General features: G+C 34.3%; 1 protein-coding gene across 12 annotated transcripts in view; it reads right to left on the reverse strand.

Annotated features, from left to right (window-relative positions):
• LOC106874322 (myosin light chain kinase, smooth muscle) overlaps positions 1 to 26,519 on the reverse strand; it is a 145,806-nt gene that overhangs the window by 92,087 nt on the left and 27,200 nt on the right. For 8 of the 12 annotated variants that reach the window (XM_052965923.2, XM_052965921.2, XM_089338128.1 and 5 more), the window contains exons 2-3: positions 19,033 to 19,776; positions 5,896 to 5,920 (exon numbers count right to left, since the gene is read on the reverse strand). In XM_052965923.2, the coding sequence (XP_052821883.2) occupies positions 5,896 to 5,920; positions 19,033 to 19,776 (769 nt within the window). Of the gene's footprint in view, positions 1 to 5,895; positions 5,921 to 19,032; positions 20,130 to 26,519 lie in introns of those variants that run through there. The other 4 variants (XM_089338178.1, XM_089338175.1, XM_089338163.1 and 1 more) reach the window with 1 other exon arrangement.

The following is a 26,519-nucleotide window of genomic DNA, read 5'->3' on the forward strand; positions in this document are numbered from 1 at the left end:
ACCAGAACATGGCCGCAGTCAAATGACAAGCAAGTAAAAGATATGCTTATGTGAACATGTAATAATAAAGCTAAGTATTTAATAAAGAAAAACAAAGCTAATTTCAGAGGAATTTGAACTCAGAACATCAAGAGTCATAACTAAATACAATAAGATGCTCTGACGAGCCTATCGATCCACTTGTCCTGAGAGTAGAGTATAACTAACAAGTGACTGGTTAGCTTGCAGTGTTAATTCAAATGCTTAGCTGCCAGCAACTGTACTAATGGTTACTGTGCAAAAAAATCATCCCATGTTAACTTCATCATGCTTAGACATCTGCAAACAGTTGGATATTTTAGTTAATTACAAGAAACATTTATAACAAAGCTCAGTGAACAATAAGTTAGAACCTTGCATTACTTTTGAGATAACAGATTACACACAAAAAGATGGTAGGTGAATGTAACCTGTCTAAATTTGTAAAAGTACTGATAGGTGTAGACATGGCTGTGAGGTTGAGAAGTTTGCTTTACAACTGTGTGGTTTAGGGTTTGGCCCCAGTGTGCTACTTTGCGCAACTGTCTTCTACCTCACATTGACGAATGTCTTCTGAATAACCTCACATACAGATAGATTAATAGATACATACACATAGTGAAATGGTAGATATTTTTTTTTTAACTTCCCGTTTTTCACATGGTGAATTGTAATGAAAAATATAAAAAAAAGAAGGAAAGTTCTTTTGTTTCATTCATTTACTTGTTTCAGTCATTTGACTGCGGCCATGCTGGAACACCACCTTTAGTTGAACAAATCAACCCGCGGAGACTTATTCTTTGTAAGCCTAGTACTTATTCTATTGGTCTCTTTTGCTGAACCGCTAAGTTACGGGGACATAAACACACCAACATTGGTTGTCAAGTTACAGTGGGGGGACAAACACAGACACACAAACATATATATACAATGGGCTTCTTTCAGTTTCTGTCTGCGAAATCCACTTACAAGGCTTTGGTCGGCCCGAGGCTATAGAAGAAGACACTTGCCCAAGGTGTCACACAGTGGAACTGAACCCAGACTTATGTGGTTGGGAAGCATGTGCCTATAAAATGCGCAAAAGTTTTATGTTGGACAAAAATTTTAATGTTTTTATGAAATAATATATTTACCTTTTTGACCGGTTTTACTAGCACTAATCATGACTAAGAGAGGACTGTGCCAAGCCTGAATGTCTGTTTTACTTTGGTTTCTATGGCTGGATGCCTTTCCTAACACCTGCCACTTCAGAGTGTTCTGTATGCCTTTTACATGACACTGGCTGTGGAAGCAGTTTTATATGCGAGTGTCTTTTATTTTCTCTTCTAAAAAAAAGTATTCCCTATTTTATTTTATTGCTTTTTTACATAAGATTCATTATTCCTCAGATATATATGTTAAAGGGCCTATTCTTCTGAGTCTGTCTTGGTGTTTATTGTAATGTTGATTTCATTTAGAAGAGGGACTATGCTTTTGTATTATTTCCATAAAATTCTTTTCTTGTACCATCAGAATAATTGTCATGCAGTCCTGAGTTCTTAACAGCAATGATGATGATGATGATCACTAATCATAATAAAGAGAAGACAGCAGATAACTGAGCCCTGATGGACTTCTATCAGTGTGTTAAAGTCCTTACTAAATTCATAGTTAACTCTCACCTTACTGACTGCACATCTGTACAAGGCCTGCATAGCCCTCACAAGCCACAAGGAGGAATATGGTGAGACTGGTTAAGAATATTAGGCCTCAACAACGATATACTGCTCACTTCTAAGTTTCACCAACTACAGTGAATATGCTTCACTGATGCAATGTAACAAGATTGAAACTTGACTGTTGCATTCACCAGTTGGTTATAAAAGACCCATCCTAACTGTGTTATCTATATTATTCCAAAACTTTAGATTAGCTAACATTGAACTTTTAAGTTGCTTTTAGATCTGAAACATGCTCAGAGGGATTTTTTTTTTCTTCTAATTGCAAGAATAATCTCAGTTCTATATTTAAGAGATGAGGAATTATGTACATTATTTACGGATATTTACATTATTTGACGGATATTTGTTCTCATCCTGTTTGTTGTTAACACAATGTTTCAGCTGATATACCCTCCAGCCTTCATCAGGTGTCTTGAGGAAATTTCGAACCTGGGTTCTCATTCCTAAGGTATTTTTCGATATTATTATTATTCAGGTCACTGCCTGGAAACGAACTCGGAATCTTGGGGTTAGTAGCCTGCACTCTTAACCACTATGCTATATGCCCGTGGGCAATTATGGAGAGAATTTTAGGGAAAAATGGAGACCACCTCCCCCTGTGGGATGAAGTTAAAATAATAGATAGAGAACACCACTGGAAAATATGAAAACTAAAAGAAGCAGCACACATGCTAGGACACAACAACCTCCTAAGCAGACAGAGTGCAGATATGAGTAGTATATGGGAACTGGTATTAAGGAAGGATAGGAAAATATTAGATTTATAAGCCCTAAAATTCACCCCATAATTAATTGCCCACGGGCATATGGCGTAGTGGTTAAGAGCACGGGCTACTAACCCCAAGATTCCGAGTTCGATTCCAGACAGTGACCTGAATAATAATAATAATATCGAAAAATATCTTAGGAATGAGAACCCAGGTTCGAAATTTCCCCATGACACCTGATGAAGGCTGGAGGGTATATCAGCCAAAACGTGTTAACAACAAACAAGATGAGGACAAATATGTCAAATGTAAATAATATAGAATAATCTCAGTTATTCATTTCTCTAATATTACTTGTGAGAGACTCCATTGTAAGTATACTTAGCATGCAGAATGCTATCTAGAGGTAACTCCCTTCAGATCTACTGAGGAAAATAGTTCACCTTGTTTTTCAGTAAGTTAACTCTGTAGTTAACATGCTCCTATATAAGGTACTCTGTATGTGCTGTCCCAGCATCTTTACAATATAAATCCTTTTATTCTTTTATTAGTTTCAGTCAATGGACAGCAGTCATGCTGGGGTACTGTCATCAGAGGTTTAGCTACATATATTGATCCCTAAACATCACATAGTACTTGTTTTCGCAATCTCTATCACTTAAATGATTATGTTCACCTTGGCATAAAGGGACATAAAGACAGAATAAATACCACAGAGTATTTTAGTGTGATGCACTAATTTTTCTGCAAACCATCAATATAAACACACATTTTATGCATATATATCAGCATGTACGTATATGCGTCTGTATGTGTAGACAGTATTTTCATGTTAATATTTTCTTGTAATGAGGCATACACAATTTCCCAAGTTTTAATAGTGCAAATGCCTGCATTAAATACAACATTGAACACCTAATGCAATTAGCATCTCTTTTCTCTTGTAGATTTCCACTTGAAATTAACATTTTTTATGATGTTCAAAGATCTGTTTGACTATTTCATATCAGCCTTATTTGCAAGAACAAAATCTTTGTACATTAATATAATCAATCACAGTGAAAATAAATGCATAGTAAATAAGTTCATTAAGGCATTGCATATTGCTCCAAGATTAAATGAATGCCTTAAAATTTTTTATTAGAATAGGACCCGTAAAAGAAAGAAAAAGAGACCACAAGGAACAACTGTTTCTTCTGATGACACACTTAAGTAAACATGGTCTCTATGCAATTAGATACACAACATAAAGAGCTGAACTTAAAACTTTACCCAATCAGAACCATCTAAGAGGTTGCCATTTGAAGTTTATTTTTAAATTCAATATTTTCTCAAACGGCAACTTCTTAGAGAAGGTTCTGATTGAATACAGTTTTAAGTTCAGTTCTTTATGCTGTGTATGTAATTGCATAGAAACCATATTTACTTAAGTGTGTCATCAGAAGGAAAAACTGAATGAACTTCTAATCCCAATTGAATAAGTACACTATAAAATGGCTTGATTGGAGATGCCAACAAATACTCTAGATTTTACATAGTGTACACTACAGAATGTATGAAAATGTATTACATGGCCTGTACTGAACACCCTGGGTATGACATTAAACTGCATCTGGTAGTGAGGTTCCAGTTTAGGAGTTCTGAATTTGTGGGGAGCATGGAGTCACTCCTTCATTACCATTACTGCCGGGTCCATTCTGAGCTGGAATGGTAGTACCTGTCAGGGTACCATCTATGGGTTAAATAGATTTTTGTAAGGATAGATTGAGCCCCTTACCAGCAGTGAAAGCAATCAATCTAGGAGAAGGGAAACTTTAAAATTAATACTCTCTTCCAACATGCCTTGAGTCAGCGCAGAAAAATATGGCTGATGAAACTAACATAAGGTATGTCCAGTAATATAGATTCAGGTCAACAAACGACCTGGAGGGAACATCAGCAGCAGCCCTTGACAGGTATGGCAGATGTGCTCTTGCCAAAGATCAAATACTATGGAAGCAAGTATCTCATGTCGGTGCACATTCTGCCGCAGGCAGAGAGCAGGAAATGATGAAATGATCACTGAATACCCAACATTTAAGACTTGTCTGTTGAACAACATACATAAACTGACATGGGTGTATTAGTAATTTGTTTATTAAAATAACATATATCCATTATGCACTTACAACCACAAACCAACAATCGTTAGTAGTTTAGCCCCTTGACTGGCAAAAGTCTTTTGTTGATTTGTCTACATCCTATTCTCACTATACTCTTCATTTCTATATTAAAGCCAATATACTGAATAAATTTATGTTTCTCTGTATTCTTTATTGTTAAGTGGCTTTCATCTCTTTTCTATACATGAACTAATAAATAAAAATTCAGTTAAGACATATTTTAAAACAGGTCAAAGTAAAAAAAGAGGTATGTCACAATACAAACATTCAGTGAACAATCAATTCAATGAGAATATGTAGTAAAATACCCATAATAATACTAATACTAACAATTTCACACACAAATTCCTAACAAGACAGTTTATTTATGGCTGCGTAACTATTTAAAACTTTTCTATTTATCAGCTAAAATTGCCTTTTTTTTTCTTTTTTTGAAACTAACTTTTCCTCAGAAAATCTATAGCACAACCACTATTCAGAAAAAGCTCCATACAGTTTTTATGATGCCAGAAAAGCAGATTTTCTTAAAGGTTACAATAAATTTATGAAGCAAGAAGATAATAAAAATATACACACAAATATCCATATGACTGTATGAAGTAATAAGTGGAAGTGGCATGAGGGGGAGCAAAGCAGGAATATAAGACCAGATGTAACATACCAATTTCATATGTCATCCAGTAAAAGTGATCTGTCAATTAATTTTTTTTTTTTTTTCTTATATTTTTAATATAAAAGCTTAAAGTTGTCTTTCAGCTAAAAAAAAATTTGTTTAAATAAAATAAGGTTTTGTACTTTAAATTTGAATGACAATGATCTCTTATTTCAAAAGCCACTTCAGGGGGATGAAGCACAGTTTAGAATGCCTGAAAGGTCATATGCCTTTCCACTTAAATGATGTATGAATGAGAGTCACAAAATAGTAATTCAATGAAATTTATGTGGGAGTGCTTCCATTCATGTGTATGACAACAAACGTATAATCGGAAGTAGTCAAAATTAGGAAATAAGCTAAGGTGAAGTAGCTAATTTGACAACATGACATGCTGATTACCTCAAGGAATGTAATATTAAATTCATGTTAGTTGACAAAAATTTATTTCTGATAAAGAAAACTTTTCAAAGTATAACAATTTCATTAATGAAGATACTTAAAAAGTTGCTGAATCGTACATACATAACTGCATCAAAACTAAAAATCAAAATGTCACACTCATCAAACTAGTAATTTAAACCGAGAATCATTAAACGATTTAATAAGAGTATTTCAATATTTAATGTCCTCACCTTATACTCTGCATATGCTGATCAACTGAAAAAGAAAAAATACAAATCAGTGATACAATGAATAAAATTTCATCTTCTAAATATATTAAGAGATATAAAAATATCTTAATAACGTTTGCAACATCCAACACAACCAACTTCTTAAAGAATTATAATTTAATAACTTTATTTTTATCTACTCGATATTCAACACAAAAATAAGTTTTTGTAGTTTTGAATTAGAAATTAGGCTTATTGATCAAATCCAGATTCAAAGAATCACCAGAGATCTTGTTTATATCTTTTCTATTTTGCACTTGTAAAAGTAATTCTTAGTTTTCCAAGTTACATTTCACTTCACATTTTCTCACCTTAAAAAAAAAAAATACCTCCAGTCATGAAATCAAAATTAGAAACGATAATTTAGTGACCTTCAAAAATAGCAAATATTTTAAAAAGGGAAATAACAAAAGTACAAGCATTTATTAATATACAGAAAAAAAAAAACAGTAAAATTCATTGAATAATTTCTCTTCATTTATGATGTTTTGTCAGAGGGTATGGCATTAATGCGAGTGTGAATTATATTAATTAGATATAAACACAAGTTAGTTATGACTTAAAATAGTAGTCTGCAAATTGCATCAGTTAATTTAAGATTTTTATGGAACAGCCTAAAAGAAAGTTACACCTAGAATTTATTTCTTGCTGCTAGTTTATTTACAATTTTAAGAAAAGGGAGAAAGAATAGCTTTTCCATGTATCCCTGCAATTCTATGAGCATTGGTTTTGAAATTGCTTTATTAGTTACATTTCAGTTTTTAATATGGTTTCCATTTTATGTTGCAAATCCGATTTAAGATTCTTTTAATATAAAAATTAACATTGCAAGGTCAAACTACAACCAAGTAGCAATGTTAACATAAAATTGGTAGCACATGAGAAATAGCCTTGTTCACACTGCAGAAAGTGTTGAGTAAAAACTCTATACTGCACAGTCAGAGCAAAGAACAGATAATCAAAGGTTACAGTGAAATCCCAGACAAGCAGATAGGAAGCAAGAACTTAAAATGCACCAAATATATTCAAGTAACCAATTACAGGAGCAGTAAAGAAATAAATTAAATGGACATCTTGGACAGCTTGTATATTATACTATAGATGATGCAATTGGTATTGCATAAGTTGACCTTGGTTCATTGAGAATGAAGTGTTAACCTTTGAAAAATACTGAATATACAAGTTTATTACGTGACTAAGCTTCAAAAGTATTGTGTAAAATGTAGGCAGAAAACATAGTTTAAACAATAAATGTTAAAAGATTTTGTTCCTTCACTCTTTCACTTTTCCTTCTATATATCAATGACTTATTTGCTGCTACAAATAAGCCATTGATATATAGAATTAACAATACCCATTGTCACACAGATGACACAACTCTTCATTCCTCCCAAATATACCCCAACCATGCATTATCTATTCACAATATAGACCCCACATGCCAATTCTAACCAAACCCATGCTGGCTTTATGAACAGAGCTGTGAAAAAACATCTTTCAATTGGGATATACCAATCTTGTTTCTTTCAACAACAAGAAAGCACAATTAATGCCCATTATTAAGACATCATTTCACCATTCAGCCCCTTCGTCATAATCAGTACTCCATTAAAGCCCTCAAAATCAATCCAGTTGTTGGGCCTCACTATCACTGAGGATCTTTCTTGGCAAAAACAGATCCTTAACATAGCTAGGACGACATCCCAACAACTAGCTTTTCCTTCATGACCAAACCATGCTTCAGTCTCTACAAATTTCAGGTAAGGCCCAAAATGAGTATTGCTCTTACATCTGGGATAGTGCTGCTGTTGTACAAATGAACATCCTAAACTCCAGCCAGAAAAGAGCCACCCAACTGTTTGGCATAAAGTCATTCACAGATACACACCAGCCTCTTACCCATAAACATGCTGTCTTCTCTCTCTACCATTCTACTTCTACAATAATGGCCTCTGATGCCCAGTGCTGGCTGGGATCATACCAGCACCACTCAAGCATTCCTGTTCTGCTCATCTCCTCTCATCACCTATGTTGTGTTGAGGCCCAACACCAATTACTAAACCCAGTTTTTCCTTCCTAGAATGTTAGTTCTCTAAAATTCCTTCCCCACTAATTGTCTTTTCTACAGGTATTGATTTACAAAGGCATCAACCACATCAATCTAAGAGGACTTACAAAAGCCATGAGCACTGCTCCTTCCTCTAAACCTGGCAAGCATTAAGTTTAAAAACAAAAAAACACATACTAATACAGATTATATAACAATGGATACCGAGGGAAACTTAGTAGTAGCTAAGTTAGATTAAAAAACAATGGGACTTGCACATTGCAGATAACCACAATGCATAAACGAATGATGTATAGCAAATCTATTTAACAAATGGTGCAAAAATGAGGATCATCATTATCATTGTCCAGTTTCGTAGAGCAATATTAAATATGGAACTGTAAGTCTTAAACACAATCCCAGGAAACAATAGCAAAGTCTTTGAGGAACTAAAGAAAGTTATAAATCAGATACTTAACATAAAAGGCCATTTATGTTGGAGAGTGAGATGATATAGTCACCAATACTCACAGGTTTACTCTTACCTGGAGTGGTAATGGCTGTTAAAGGATCCAGTTATAAGCCAAAAACCTGAATATGACCCTTTGGCAAATGCACACAAGACGTATGTGTGTGTACATACCTTGATGTCACATGACCAGTCTCCTTACGAAAAGGTTAAACAAACCTTGTGCCTCAAGGGTAAACTCAGGGGAGCAGAAGAACTTCTCAAGTAAGCAGTAAACAAACCTGCAGAAGGCAATGGAAAACTACTACTGCTGTCTCTTTCACAAATAAAATCATGAGTCTTCAAACTTTGTCATGAAAGTCCATGACAGCCAATATTTGTAGACATAACAAAGAGGTGGGGCGATAAAGAGAGATCAATTTCATATATGGATTTTTTTTTCTTTAAATTGTATTAGAAACCTTAGTTTTTATTTCATGTAACAACTTGCATAGCACTTTATCTATCTCTGCATCATGTCTATTTTTGCTCCCTTGGTCTACCTCCTTGGCTCACCAAGTACCAGACAAGTATCTTCCTTTCTCAACTCATGTTATTTGGTATTTTTTAATCAGTTACACTTATCTGACTTTCAGACTCATAAAGTAGCAATGTTGACATTTAATCTGGCAGCTATGTTCAGTATATCACAAATTCTTTATAACCTTCGTTGTAAGAGCTACTTACTTTCATTGTCTGAACATCTAGTTAACAAATTGCAATGTATAATTCTGTTAGTATACATGACACCTTTTAGTTTATTTGTCAGTGAAGATTTTCAATTTAAGTATATACTGACAGAATCATATATGTGTGTATATATATATATATATATATATATATATATATATATATATATATATATATATATATATATATATATCAGCAGATCAGACTTAATTCCCCATCAGTCTTCTTCAGTGATGTGCACATTAATGAAGACTATGTGAAGCACAAACTTGGCTGCCAAACAGCATCACATTTCAGACACTGGCACCATTCCCTCAGTAGAATGAACAAAGAAGAAAACCAGTTGTCACTAGCAAAATCACTAGTTTACACAACCTGCGACTTCCAGCCCCGCCCACACACACACCACGTTTGATTTTGTTTTCCAAAATAAGGAAAAGTATTAATTGAATTAAAATAGCATCTTATATTTATATAGAAGCATAAATCAAAGAGTTATTGCCAAACAATACAAGTAATAAACGTTGAAGTATAATCAAAATAGATACATTTGAATTTCTTAAACAGACATGTAAATTACATGTATAACAATTATACATCTACAATTACATACAAATATGTGTGCATAATTACATGCACAACACTGCTTTTATATATCATCGTTGTTTAATGTCTGCTTTCCATGCAGGCATGGGTTGGACAATTTGACTGAGAATTGGCAAGTTGGGAGGCTGCACCAGGCTCCAATCTCATCTGGCAAGCTTTCTACAGCTGGATGCCCTTCCTAACACCAACCACTCCAAGAGCATAGTGGGTGCTTTTACGTGCGATGGGCACAGGACCCAGTCAGGTGGTACTGGCATCGGCCACGCTCAAATGGTGCTTTTTACGTGCTTATTATGCATGTAAGTACACGCCAGCATGAAAGATGGAAATTGAAAACTGTTGATGATATATACAATAGACATGATTGTGTGGTCAAGAAGTTCACTTCCCAGTCCTATGGTTTCAGATTCAGTACCACTTCATGGCACTTTGGGTGAGTATCTTCTACAGTAGCTACATGCAGACCAAAGCCTTCTGGGTGAATTTGGTAATCAAAAACTGAAAGAAGCTGGCGAGCTGGCAGAAATGTTAGAGCGCCGGGCAAAATACTTAGTGGTATTTCGTCTGCTGTTATGTTCTGAGTTCAAATTCCGCCAAGGTCAACTTTGCCTTTCATCCTTTCGGGGTCGATAAATTAAGTACCAGTTACGCACTGGGGTCGATGTAATCGACTTAATCCCTTTGTCTGTCCTTGTTTGTCCCCTCTAGATTTAGCCCCTTGTGGGCAATAAAGAAATAAGAAACTGAAAGAAGCCTTGTATATAAAGAAGCCTTGTATATAAAGTACTTAGCTTTTAATAAACGATATGCCTATTTGATGTATATTCTATATTATTAATTATGAATTACAAAGTGTGTAATCTTAATAAATTTTGCATACATGGGTTTACAGGCAGAATTTTTTTAGTTATCTTATTACACAAAATATTCTAGTGAGAAAACACAAACGTAGAAAAAAAGAAGTCTTTGGCAAGTAATCTGCAACACAGTTCTTGTTCAAGGATGTTAAGCTTGAAGCAATGCCAACAGTTGGTTAAACAACAACTAGAAATAAGATGCTGGTTTTCAACATAAAAATGAATAAAAGTATGTCAATATTTGTTCCTGCCGGGAGATAAAGCAGCCAGCCTAGCTATCAGCATGAAGAGTTTTATTCTTATCATTAAAATTGTAATACTTTCTATGTATATATTATATTGGCTAAAGTCAAACTGACATTATAATTTACAAGCATTGATGTGTGGTTGAAAAGTCTGTTTCCCAACCACATGGTTTCAGGTTCAGTCCTGCTGTGCAGCACCTTAGGTAACTGTCTTTTACTATAGCCCTGAGTCAATCAAAGCTTTGTGAGTGGAATCGGTAGATGCAAAATGAAAACAAAAAAATGTCATATATATGCAATTATCAATGGTCATAGAATGACATGTCTGTCCTAAATCAGCAGTGCATGAAATTCCAATAGTGTAGGCCACTTCATTTTTGCATTTGACTCACAAGTTTCTTGATGTGAATTTGCATTGAAACAAATTTTGTGTCTTGGGAGAAACATTATGCCAATAATAATACATGCACAGGTTCAATTTCAATTCTTTATTATTAGTCATCTGGTTAAATATCTAACCAACTAACTAATTGATTGTTGTTTAATGTGTTGGTTAAACAATCAATCAGTTATTTGCTAGTCAAAGTTCTTTCTTTACTATTCACGACCTCTCCTTTCACTGCAAGATCTGAGTGAAAGGGGAGGTCATTAAGTCACTGAAAAGGTTGTGAACAGCAACAAATAGACTGACTAGCAAACAAACAACTGCTTGTTTAATCAGTATCTTAAGCACAACAAAATTAGGCCACTTCACCTCTACTAAAACAAATACATTGTCTTTAACATACCAGACTGCTTATCTCGATCTTCAAACCCAATTTATTTTTCTACATTTCCCTTCATACTTTTCATTCTATTTATTTGTTTACTTATTTATTTTATTCTCTATTTTTTATCATATGGTTTATTCATTTAGATAAGAATGGTCAATCAAATCTATAGAAAGCAAATCTTTCTGATAAACTTTTTCTTATTTTATCTTTATTTTTCATCTTATTGAATTTACTTTATTTCTTTATTGTATCTTTCTGAATTCATATTTGTTGACCTTGCTTAGTGAACTCCATTTATGGTATTTGTAAAGAGGTAAATCTATTGTCTGTGACTCTATAATGAAACTATTTGCTGTTTATAGCAGAGTCTGGTATTTTAACTTGCCATGAAATATTCTGAAATGTAGTCTGTTCTTTATGTTACAGTCCAATTTTATTTATGGATGAGTGTGTGTATATGGATGTGTGTGTGTATGCATGTATGTGTGTGTGTGAGAGAGAGAGAGAGAGAGACAGACAGACAGACAGATTACATAGTGTTTCTTATGTGACTAACACAGATTATGAAACTGGTGTCAACAAATGGAATAAATATGTATTCTTTCAATTTATACACACACACACACACACACACACACACACACATGTACATACAAATATATTAAGCGTGTATATGTACATGTGTGTGTGTGTGTGTGAGTACATATATGCTAGTTTTACATGTTTTCTCTATGCCTGAATGGGTTGGATGAATATATTATTGAGACAATGTTGTACAGCTTGATGCCCTTCAGGTCTCTAACTCTCACTTATTTTTCAAGTAAGAGATGTCTTATTTCTTATATCTAAGAAGGTAGGAACCAAACTAAACAGACAAGTTGCTGACAGAAGTGGAAACAACACCACCACTCATAACATCTTTCATGGAGCATTATTGTAAACAGATACATACATACATATTTATATATTGCTTGGATAGCCTTCGCTTTTTTTCTCTCAAAATGTTTTTTTAACCCAATATTTATTCACTATTATTTATAACTTTATCTATTTCGAGTTCAACTGTTAAAAACATATATAGATAGGGAGAGAGGGAGAGAGAGAGAAAGTGAAAGAGACACACACACACAGACACATATCATCATCATCATCATCATCATCATCATCATCAACATCGTTTAACGTCCGCTTTCCATGCTAGCATGGGTTGGACGATTTGACTAAGGACTGGTGAAACCGGATAGCAACACCAGGCTCCAATCTAATTTGGCAGAGTTTCTACAGCTGGATGCCCTTCCTAACGCCAACCACTCAGAGTTTAGTAGGTGCTTTTACGTGTCACCTGCACGAAGGCCAGTCAGGCGATACTGGCAACGGCCACGCTCGAAATAGTGTCTTTTATGTGCCACCCGCACAAGCCAGTCCAGGGGCACTGGCAACGATCTCGCTCGAAAATCCTACGGAAGCCAGTCAGGCGGTACTGGCAACGGCCACACTCAAAATGGTGCATCTTATGTGCCACCCGCACAAGAGCCAGTCCAGGGGCACTGGCAACGATCTTACTTGGCTTGCCGGGTCTTCTCACACACAGCACATTTATATATATATATATATATATATATATATATATATATACACACACACACACACACACACACACACACATATATAAGCACAGGCAAGAAGCTTGCTTCCCTAACAGATGGTCTTCAGTTCAGTCTCACTGTGAGGCATCTTAGGCAGGTGTTTTCTACTACAGCCTCAGGCTAATCAAAGCCTTGCGAGTGGATTTAGCAGGCGAAAACTGAAAGAATCCTATCATGTTTGTGTGTATATATATCTATATATACACATACAATTTGTGCCTCGATAATACGTTTGTCTAACCCATGCAAGCATGGAAAAGTGGATTAATGAATTCAATAAAAATTAGAAACTTAAAACCCAAGATTTGTTTCATTTTCTTTTTTTAATCTTGAAATAAAATATGTAGTAATAGTATGTACAATGTAGTTACAATCAGTTCTACAAAAGAGAAAAAAGCAGGTAGTAACAGAGAACTGGCAAAGGAGAATCTTTGGAATTCCTATACAACTACATAAGATCAATGCTCCTAATCTTGTATTGGCTATTTAGGAGGTTTAAATTTAAGAGATAGCAAGGTTTGTAATTTTTGTAATCTACATTGGTCCAAATTCATTTGGAATATTAAGATGGCAAGCTGACAGAATCATTAGCATGTCGGGCAAAATGCTTTGTAGCATTTCTTCTGTCTTCATGAGATGAAAGGAAAGTTTTATATTACTCAGAACATATGTAACAAGGGCTAACTAAAAGTCTGAAAATAAACATGGACACTTAAGCCAAAGTTGAATGAAATTTGTAAAAGAGTGACTTCAATTTGTATGAATGGGAATCAAGAGTAAATAACTAACATGTGTGGAAATAGATCATTTGACACAGCCCAACCCATCAAAAACTGAATATCTCAGTAACATACATGGAGTGACCAGTATCCATCATAGCATCATTTATGCGAGACAAAAAATGCTTGGTCTATGACCAGACATGTGAGTGTAACAATGGACGATGTATTCACATGTAGATCCATAGAAGTTATATCATCCTCAACCGAGAGGTATTACTGATGTTATCAAGAAACATATATATTTGAAACAGCAGTCTTGCACAATTTGGTCATTGTAGAAATCACCAGTATTTTTGGATTGGACAATGAGGAAATTAAATTTATATTTCCACAAAGGAAGTACATGTATTTTATTTTCATAACGCAGAAAATTTATCACTAACTCTACTCTGAACAATATTTAAAACCAATTTTGAAATACGTACTCAAGATCGAATTAGTACAACACTCAACTTCTAACATTGTATAAATTCCAACATACCATTCCAATGCAGATCTGCTTTACTTCAAATGCTCCAACCCTGTCTCGTATCATAAAGTTGTTTAATGGATTAAATGACTGAGAAATCCAAATACATTAAAGCTTCATTTTGACAAATTTTCCGCACAAAATCTCAGACAAACAACTGTAAGCAAACAATAACTCCTTACTTAAACAGATGATACTAAGCTTGTGAGGTGAACTAATTTTGTTGGACCCTATCTGGGGTTAAATAAATCATCTACTTGCTAGATTTTAAATCAAAAGCTTTATGACAACAACCTTATAATAGACAACTCTTCAAGATTTTTAGCACAAAAGAAGGTTTCTTGTCCTATCATATTTTGTAGTTTAAAATTAGACTAACTATATAATCAGAATTTAGTTCAAATGTATGTTATCTTGTGAAGTAGTGAAAGCAAGAACTAAGGTGATAATTTGTGACACTGATTCAATTCCACCAGCTTATATCTATTTCACTCACTCTCACAAAACTCCTTTGGAAGGGAAGAATACCACAACCTCATTTTTTTCTTAAAATCAAGTAATTGGATATTTATTACATTTATACTTCAGTTTAAGTGAATATGTATCCATATAATTATGATATTAAAAAGGTAATTAAAATAGATGATTAATTTTAACTGGATTTGTTTCTTTGAACGATCATTTTTTAATGTTGGGGTATATCTAAATTAAGTAGCATATTGATTGATGCATTGCTTTTATGGTTTGATCTTAACCACAAACCATAACAGAGTGGAATAAGGAATGGTATAATTTCAACCTAGTAGCTATTAGCTTTTTTTTTTCTTTTTTTTTTTTACTTACTGAATCTAGAGTAAAGAGCAGCACCTGATCAATACCATAATATTGCTCTTGAACATTTGTAAGTGATCTCTGATAGAAAAGACATAAAGAGGGAGGGAATTCATGGAGCTGATATTCTAAGATGGAAGAACTGCACATAGTGACAGGGGTAGGAGGATGGGGGCTAAGAGTTTGGATGCAACAAGGATAAAGGAAGGTCTAGAACAGGAATGTTTAAGCGGAGGTGGCACGAACCAACCAGACCCAAGAAGCAGAGGCCATAATAGAAGCAGTAGAAAAGGTAGACAGAAGAAACCTAAGAGGCTGGAATGTCTGTGAGCGACTTCATGCAAATCAGTTGGATACTCCATTTCTAGTTAGACAATGATTAAATTGTTGGCCATTGCTGTTAGATAAATGATTAAAGATTTGTGGTGCTGGAACAATAGTACTATGTGCTTAATACTTTAAATAATTTGATCACATAGATTCAGTATCAGCCTCTTGAAATGAAGATTTTATTGTCTATATCACATCATAGTTGTTGTGGCCCAAAAGCATTTGCTTATCATTCTATTTGAAAGTTAAACAAGTTGAGACTTATCATTGGTGGAGTGTTGAAACAGCTAGAAAACTAATGAGCAGTTTGTAGTTTAACAAAACTGGAATCAAATGATCTTCTCACAAAATGGGTAAATTAACCCTTTTGATACCAACCCGACTGAAACAGCCTCTGGCTCTGTAGTACAAATGTTTTGTTTTCAAAAGTTCTGAATTAAAATCTTCCACCAAACCTTAGTTACAATTTATGTTCTTAACACTAGCTTAATGATAACTAAGTTATTTTACTAAATTCTTTGTTATATTTAAAAGTAATTGAAAGAAACACAGAGCATCTCAACAGAAATATGGTAACAAAAGGGTTAAGGAATATCTGTAACAACTTTTCAGATAAATGTCATTTTCCTTTTTAGGTTTTCATTAACTGGTTAGGGGATGTCGACCATTTTTCCATACACTTGTACAGAATGCACTGAAGAAAACAGATGGCACTATCAAAACATTTGCTTGTACCAAGGAAACATTTTTTTTCACTACATACCTTAATGTTGAAAGAAATATCTTAAACAAATTTTTTAAATTTCAAAATTTAGATGTTGACTAAAAATTCAAACAAAAGAAATATACCTTTTTAAAAATACAAAGTCATCAATTCTTAAAATATCTATTTCATTATAAATTCTGGCATAATATCATAGAGCTGACAGGGATATTGAAAGGACATATATGATAAAAAGGAGAGACACTGAAGCTAGATACAGACTCCTGAATATCTAATAAGGAAAATATTCCAATAAATCAAGACTCATTAAAACATACAATATGATGTTTAGCCTCAAGTAAGAAGTGAATTCTACAATAAAAGTACTTTTAATTATATGTAAGCCTTCAATATATTCACGGTATATAAATATATATTATAAATAATCAAAGTTTTAAATAAGTTATCTTTCAAAAGAGGGACAGATAGTATTAACTTTTATTTTGAATTAATTCAATTTAATGAAACAACAAGATTGTAGTAATGAAATAAAAAACTAAAAACAAAATGAGAGTGTAAAATGATGACTATGCATATTTTTCAAATATAATTACGAAACCTTTTATAGATACATGTATTCTTTCAAACCTAAACTGCCCCATGAGTATCAATGAAATTATAAACATAATTATAAACATACAGTTTTAGATAAATAAAGGTAAACTGGAAAAATAGAGTGAAAAACAGATGTTACTTCATTATAAACAGATAGTTGTACCGAGCTGAATCTATTTTTGGATGAAATTTAAATCAATTTTTCAATCATTCTCTAATTTAATAAGTCACATTTTGGTTTAGTCCAGTGGTTCTCAACTGGGGTCCATATGGTCCCTGAGGATCCATATGGTCCCTGAGGATCCATATAAAATTGTTAGTGGTCCATGTAACAAAATAGTGAATTGGGGGATCCACAACAGTATTTTAAGGACCCTTGAACAAATTTTGCTTCAGATGCATGTATTGGCATGCTAGGTTTCTTTCTCTAAAATTCTACATAGTTCAACCTACACAAGTTAATGTGTGAAATACAAAATAGGAATTCTGAAAGTAGTTTCTATAAAAATAGTTTTTAAACATTGCATGGTTATAGGGGTCCACCAGAATAAAATAGTAATCAAAGGGGTCCATAGATAAAAAATGGTTGAGACCCACGGTTTAGTCAGTACTATTAGCAGTACTATAACTTTTGTACTGCCAACCACTATAAGAATGTAATTAAGCCGTATTTGTTACAGAATCAACACTAATGAGTTCAATGTCAAAGATCCCTATGTGATTAGTTTCATTTCAGAATATCTATTTAACTTATAAGATTCTCTTTATCATTCAAGGCAAACCTGACCTTCAATAGAGAAAGAAACAGAGGGGGAAAGGGGAATATCCTGACATTGGTCCAAAAAGCAACAGAGAATAAAAATAGTTAAACAACTGTGAGAAGAATTGGTAAAAAAAAATATATATATATACATATATATATATATCACAACAGAAAGTTCCTACAAAGTTAAGCTTCACATTTTAAATAATTTTAAATATCACAGGACAAAAAAGGATTTTTAAAATATACTGCAAATGGCATGTGCTATTGGACATTAAATTAATCCTTTGAGACCACAGAACTAGTTTGGTGGTAAAAAGCAACAAACTCAGATATTTGAGAGCCTTCAAAATACAGAGAACAATCTCAGAGAATATTTAACAATGAATATAGACAGAACTAAGCATATTAATGACTAAAAATAAATCTAGGAGATGAGGTAGAAAAATAATATTAGGTGAAGTTATGGTCTTAGAGTCCTTAACAGGTGTGTATTACAGTTTAACTGTGATTTTAATTAACTATGGCCTCATTTTCTTGTACATGAACTTGTTATCAAACTTGGATATTGATTACTGTTAGAATTAATACAAATTGCAGCTTCTTTTCATTTACAAATGAATACATAAAATTTCTAGTGGACAGCTAAATTTGAACTGCTATTCAGATTTTTTTAATAAATTTACATCCTTTATACTGAAGTATAAAAATGGAGTAACAATTATAACTAAACAAATTATGAAAACCTGTTCTAAATTTGTTTTCCCAAACTAAACAACAAGATAAATAATGATTTCCAGTTACTAATATGTTGAAAAACATTCATGATACTTTTAAATATTCATATTTACGATAATGTGTTATTTCAGTTAGTATCATTTTACCATAAAACAACTTAATATATATTTACTGTTATGTAATATTGTTATAAATTTTGGCAGAAGGCCAATAATTTTAGAGGGAGGATTTAGTCGATTACATCAACACCAGCACTTAACTGGTACTTTATTGACCTCATGAAAATGAAAAGCGAAGCTGACCTCGGCAGGATTTGAACTTAGCAGTATTTCTGACTCTTAACATTCTAAGCATTTTATATGGAATATTAACGATTCTATCTGCTTGTCACCTTAGTATTATGTGATATTTTTTTTTAATGTTGCAAAAAAACTGTTTTGTAATATTAAAAACAAATCAATAATTTTAGACCAAACAAAAATAAAATCAACTTACTTTGCTTTTTGTAAATATCCTCAGTTTCCTTCTTTATTCGTGAAGAAGAAGAATATATGGAAGACGTATCAGAATCTCTGCTAGTTTCAAAGGCTGAAATTCCAGATCCTCTTCTAGTTTCATAAGATGAAATTCCAGAATCTCTTCTGGTTTCAAAGCCAGAACGGCCAGAATCCCTTCTGGTTTCAAAGCCAGAAAGTCCAGAATCCCTTCTGGTTTCAAAGCCAGAAAGTCCAGAATCCCTTCTGGTTTCATAAGCTAAATTACCAGAATCCCTTCTGCTCTTTCGACTGGAATCTTCAAATAAAGAAGTATAATCCGATTGTGAAGTCCTCGTATCAGAAGAAGTATAAGAAAGATCAGAATCTCGACGGGAGTCCTGTTGACTTCGAAAAGAATAGGAACCAGATTGCTTTTGGGAATGTCTTGTGTCATATGAGGACAAATTCGAGCTTTGATTATCTGAAAAGTATGAACCATAGGAGTCCTGAACATTTCGGACATCAGAAGCATGTGAACTGGATCCTTTGTAATCTGAAAAATAAGAATCCTTTCTTCCAGATCTGTAAGGTATGTAAGATGATTCAGATTCTTGTCTTCTTGTTACATCAAGAATAGATTCTTTTTTATTAAGGTCCCAGTCTGAATCTCTATCAAAAGATGTTGAAAAACGGTCTTTGGATCCCCTGTCACTGGTATATGCGGTTTGAACATCTGATTTACTTTCCGATGAGGATATTCCGCCTGGAGATGAAGTAAGAGAATATTGATAAGAGAGTTTTCGGTTTGTGTGATACATTGTCAAAGATTCAATGAAAACTTCCTATATTCAGATTACACTAAAATCCAATAACAGTACAAATCAATCAACCATAGAAAGAAAAAAAATATACATATAAATTATTATAAACTGCTGCAATATTTTTCTTTCTCTGAATTTTCAACCAAATATATATCGTATTTTTCTTTTTAAAAGTGCAGAACTCAACAGTGACAATAACAGAATCCAAAAAATCCAGCAAGTTGCAACTACATGTTACTGTTATTAGCAGGTGAGCACAAGAACCAGGAAGTTCTCTCTTCCTGAAACTAACACTGGAGAGAAGGATAAAGAAATGATGTTACTTAGGTAATGCAAACTGTGCCAACACTAAAGACTATTTCAGGATAAAATTAAAACGTGTGCAGAAGCTAGCAAAAGTTAGTGTGGCATCTCAACCACCCACCGGTGCTGCTAAAATATAAGAAAACAAGAAAGTTAAATACAAGAACTTAGTTACAAAACAAGAGTAATAAAAACAAAATGAAATGATGTAAACAAAATAGAACCACCGCCACCATTGTGAATAACTTCAGGAGCTTACTACAAATGGTAAAAGAAATTTGAGCAGAAAAATAAAACAAAATAAGAACAAAGTATAAGTTGCCAGCAGAAATATTTGCAATGATAATGAGAAAACTTATTTAATACTTTATAATCTTGGTTGAGCAAAGTTTTAGTTTTGTTACGGATGACTTTCAGGACATTTTGTTGAGATTGCAAAACCTTATTTATAACTGTGTGAACTTAATAACACATTTCAAAATAGTAATATATGTATAATAATCATATAAAAAGAACAATGAAATAGGAATTTCTCCAAAGCAACTTGCTATTACTGTTTTCCATGCTTGCATGGGTGTGACAGGTTTATTCATTAGGGTAATTGTTTTCCTATTGGATGCCCTTCCTACTACTAACCACTCAACTGTGAAGTGAAGGTATTTTCTCTTTTGGATTACATGCCAGATAAACTTAAGCCAGCAGAGTTATGAGAGTTAATAATGTTGCTTAACCCTTTAGTGTTCAGATTAATTTGTCAAAAGTAATCCTTATTCATTCACATTTCAAAAAATTTATCTGATATTATTTTGCAGCTTCAAGATAGGAAAGATGTAATTGCTTATTTTTAGAATGACATTGCAGAGAAGGTGTGAGAGGCTGGTTCTGGCCAGTTTGAGCATAAAATGTGTTGAATATTTGGGCCGGATACAGCCGGTTTAAACACTAAAGGGTTAAAGACCACATTATTAACAGTAATAATATCTGAACATATGACTATGAGGTCAGATGTACAATATCTTCACCTCACAATTGTTGTACTTTTTTAAGTAAACTGTATAAATCATAGCACATTATATACATTAACACCAGAGTGGTGGATTGACAGAATCATTAGAACATTGGAGAAAATGCTTTGCTGTACTTGTTCCTATTTTTTTATATTCCAATTTTGAATCCAGCTATGGTTAACTTTGCCTTTTATCTTTTTGAGGTTAATATAATCAACTAAACTCAGCCCTATCATGCCCTACTGACAAAAGACTTTTGAGAAATTGGAGAAAGAGTTTGTTTTTTTAACCCATCGCTTCTTTATTTTTCTTACATTTTACAAATTATAGTGGGTAGGGTGTTGCACTCATGATTGGAAAATTATGATTTCAATTCCAGGATAGGGCAGTATGTTCTGTTTTTTTTTTTTTTAGCAAAACACTTATTTTCACAGTACCCCAGTCCACTCAGTTGTAAATTAATAAACCTGCAATGGACTGGTATCTTATTCAGGGGCAATGCTGTGATACATGCCATAGGAATCAGCCCTATGAGTTCCAGGACTCAAGACAGTAATGTCCAAAGGAATGATCATGATTCCTCATTTGATTGTTTCCTTTCAGTGGATTTTCCACCCAACAATGTTCTTCAAGAGTAACTTTCAACATTCTGACATTTGAAGCTCCCATCTAAGATGTAAATACAGTCTATTATATCAGCCTGTTCCTCTTTTTTGTAGTTGAGTTTCTGTTTTAAAAAACTTAGTGGTTAGATATTTGATAATCTTTTTTGCTTTCAAAATGACATTTTTTTAATATCACAAATATAGAACAGTGTCAACCATTACAGGTTTCCAATCAACCAGTCATTGGTTCTCTGCATTGCTAACAGCAAGAATGATAAGGGAATGTCTGTGACCCAGGGTTCAAATATCACAAGAGTCTGCTGTGTCTTTGATTTTCTCACCAATGCTTACACTGATAAATGTTAAAAGATAAACACAAATGCACACACACATTTATTTATACAATTGGCCTTTGTACAGTTTCCATCTATCAAGTTCCACGCATGAGACTATGGCAGCAGACACTTTCCCAAAATACTATCATGAAATAAAACTTGGAACCATGTGGTTTGCTATCTTTTGGCTTTTCTTTATCTTGTTTCAGTCAGAGGACTGTGACCATGCTGGAGTATCACATTAAAGGATTTAGGCAAACAAATCGATTGGTACTTATTCTACCAATCTCTTTTGCTTAACCACTAAGTTATGGGGGAGGGGCAAACAAGCCAACACCAGTTGTCAAGTGGCAAATACAAAGACACACACACATAGACAAAGACACACACACAAATACAAAGACACACACGTATACCACACACATGTATACAGGCTTAGTAGTGGGCTTCCATAGTTTCTGTATTTACTAAATTCATTCACAAGGCATTAGATGGTCCAGGATTATAGTAGAAGATTCTTGCCCAAGGTGCCACGCAGTAGCACTGAACTCAAAGCCACATGGTTGCAATGTGAGCTTCTTAATCACATAGCCATATCTGTGCCCATAGCTTGGTAAGCAAACTCCTTTACAGCACATCCATGCCTGCACCCATTTACTTAAAATAAATTTCATTAACAGATGACTGCAGTCATAAATGAAGCAGACTTCTGTTACAGCAGGCTCTGCAGAAGGAGCTGCATCTAATAAGAATTTTTCTCTTTCTTTCTTTAATTCTTCTTCTCAATGTCATAAGATACAGACAGAATTAATATAGAAATAGAAATCATATTGCGCTACAATGCTTGAGTACTTATTTTGCATTACCAAGTGATAAAATAATCATTAACCACTAAAATTACAGGTTGTTATTGTTGGCTTTATAAAAATCATATCCCTAAAATATTCTACACATTATAAGCTAGTAATAATTAGGGATCCACAATTATATGCTTAATGTAGTATATATACTGTTTTCTATTTGAAAATGAACAGCAAGAGCAATGCTTTATTTCAGTCACAGGGAAACTACAGCCCACAGGACATTCTGAATGGCATGCCTAATTTGAGGAAGAAAATAATGTGCATTAAAAAGCTTTTAGTAGCACAACCAACCTAACAATGAGCCATGTCCCATGCAGTTTGCTTCATGAAAAAAGTTGGCCATGACTGCTCTGCATGTTTACAACAGCATTCTCTGCATACATAACCAGCAAATATGTTCATTTACTGTAGAAGTTTCGTAAATTTGTTATAGCTGCCAATGAATTAGTTGTCATGAGTATTGATTATTTGTTAAGTCTTCTAGCATTAAGATATTCAACACATGATTGATGGTGGATCTCTTTTATGTTTATAGTATTTACTTTGATTTATCAAAGTGACAAATCTGCTGCTAAATTTTGTCTTCAACACTATTACTGTGAAGAGCTTTGATTAAACTTTCATTTCTCCTTTTGGGAAACCTGGAAGAGAAGTGTAGAGATTTAAGCTTATTCCATGTCATAAAGTAAATAAGTATATTTGGTAGGTGTGCAAATTAAGTTAAAGTTGAAATTTTCTTTTCTTCATTTTACTTTTTCATCATTACTATGTGCTTTATATCTTCAATTATCATGTTTGGGTCATAAACTAACATGAAATTTTGATGGAAGGTTTGAACTTAGATGACTAGTTTTTAAAATGGAAGAAAGCAACAAAAAAACCACTGATGTTTCTTTCCCAAGTCATGAATCTTTGGACTTTGAAATGGATGTTCATGAGCATCAATGCCAGTATGCATGAGAGAGAGAGAGAGAGAGAGAGAGAGAGAAAGAGAGAGAGAGAGAGTGAGAGTGAGAGAGAGAGTGAGAGAGAGAGAGTGAGAGAGAGAGTGAGAGAGAGAGTGAGAGAGAGAGTGAGAGAGAGAGTGAGAGAGAGAGTGAGAGAGAGAGTGAGAGAGAGAGTGAGAGAGAGAGTGAGAAATGAATAGTTTTAATATATGTTTGTAAGTCAATACATAAAACATGGGGGATAGAGTAAAAAGTCAAGCTAAAATAAACATTAGTATGTACAACTATCACCATTCCCATGTCCCATCAGCATACTGAACCACTATTAATAACAACTGTATTTTAACTAGTTTGATTGATGTCTGTTTTGCTTCTTGCTCTCTGATGCTGCCTTAGAATCTACTGTAACTCAGAAGTCTACATTCTTTTAACAAGCAAATTTCCCAAATTCTACATCTTTAGTGAGTTATTTAATTTTTAATTATATAAGTTTACAGGACAAAGGCCTGTGGCCATATGACCAGGCCGTTAAGCTAATGCAATCAAAGTTGTGGGTTTTAATCCTTGTCATGGTCAACACATTGTGTCCTTGCACAAAATAGTTAATTTCACATTGCTGTAATCTTCTCAGCTGTCAATGAGTAGATGTTTATGTCTGCTTATGACTATATCAGCACTTAAAACAATTAGTGAAAGCATGGTGCATGTCACCAAGCCATACTTGCTTCCGAGTGCAAGGTGGCTGACTTTAAGTTCATGGGTATTAAAACTGAACTAAGTAATGAAGGAGTCATTTGAAATGCTAAATATGGCAACCAAATCTCACTCAAGCAACATCTTAACATCTTTCCATCTTGAAAAAACAAAAACAAAGGATGTTTGGAATAATCTAGTCTACAATACAAAACTGTACCTGATCAGACACAATCAAGGGTCAAACAACAACAAAACATGAAATCCATAATATGCAGTAAAAATAACTTTATACACACCCACACACACACACAGTTACACAGCAATATAATGTCTTTCAAATATTATTAGCTATAATAATTAATCAAAAATACATGTCTCATATTAAAAGTAAATGGAGAAAAATTTATTTCTTTTTTGTTTGAGTGTGATCGTTGCCAGCGTCGCCTTCCTGGCACTTGTGCCGGTGGCACATGAAAAGACATTCGAGTGAGGTCGTTGCCAGTGCCGCTGGACTGGCTCCTGTGCAGGTGGCACGTGAAATACACCATTTTGAGCGTGACCGTTGCCAGTACCGCCTGACTGGACTTCGTGCCGGTGGCACATAAAAGCACCCACTACTCTCTCGGAATGGTTGGCGTTAGGAAGGGCATCCAGCTGTAGAAACTCTGCCAAATCAGATTGGAGCCTGGTGTAGCCTTCTGGTTCACCAGTCCTCAGTCAAATCGTCCAACCCATGCTAGCATGGAAAGTGGATGTTAAACAATGATGATGATGATGTTACAATTTTTGTTAAGACTGTTTTCCAATTGTGTTACTGAATGCATAACAAATGTTGCCCCACTTGTACATAATGTCTGACCGTTTGCCTTATGAGTGAATTTAGTAGACGGAAATTAAAAAGAAGCCCATGTGTGTGTGTGTGTGTGTGTGTGTGTGTATAGAGAGAGAGAGAGAGAGAGAGAGAAAGAGAGAGAAAGAGAGATTAAACTAGTAGTGGGGGAGGAAGTACAGAGAGTGTAATAGCTAGAATAAGAATAGGAAGAGATTCAGAGAGCTTTTATCTCTGTTGGTTACAAAAGTTTTCTTTCTCCAAGTGAAAGGAAGATTGTATGATGCATGTATACGGACAGCAAGTCTACATGATAGTGAGACACAGGCCCTGAATGCAGAGGACATGCAAAGGGTAGAGAAGAATGAGGCCAGTATGCTCTTCTGGATGTGTTATTCTCAGTGTACAAGTTCGACAAAGTCCTAGTGTACTGAGAGAGGAGTCAGGCATAAAAGGAATGGTCACTGTGTGCAAGAGAGAAGATTGCACTGGTTTGGTCATGTAATGCAGATGGATGCCGACAGTTCCATAAAGAAGTACTGGTCTCTCAAAGCAGATGGAACACGTGGAAATGGGAAAACATGGGACAAAGTACTGAAGGACAATCTCAGGATATTGAACCTTTCATACAAGATGACAAAGGATCGAGATGCCTGGCGCCTTACTCTACTCAAGAAGACCCATATTCAACAGCAGAAGCGTTAAGACCACTCCGCGTAGTGAAGATGACTACCCTGCAAGAGCCCTGTGCTGGTACCACATAAAAAGCACTTGAGCCAGTGCCATGTAAAAGTATTCATGTAGTGCCACATAAATGCACCCAGCACATGCTGTAAAGTGGTTGGTGTTAGGAAGGGTATCAATCAGTAAAAACCATGTCAAATCAGACTGGAGCCTGGTGCAGCTCTCCAGTTTGCCAGCTCTGGTTAAACCTTCCAAACCGTGCCAGCATGGATAACAGACATTAACTGATACACACACACATGTATGTTGCTTAATGTTGGATGAATGAGAAAGAAGTACTCAATACATGTCGTGGAGGATATAGTTTTTTTTTTTTTAATTTATTAAAAGTGAAGCTGGAGGTTTGTCTTATGATT

This window comes from Octopus bimaculoides, chromosome 2 (assembly GCF_046866305.1).
Source record: "Octopus bimaculoides isolate indiv1 chromosome 2, ASM4686630v1, whole genome shotgun sequence".
Lineage (NCBI taxonomy): Eukaryota > Metazoa > Mollusca > Cephalopoda > Octopoda > Octopodidae > Octopus > Octopus bimaculoides.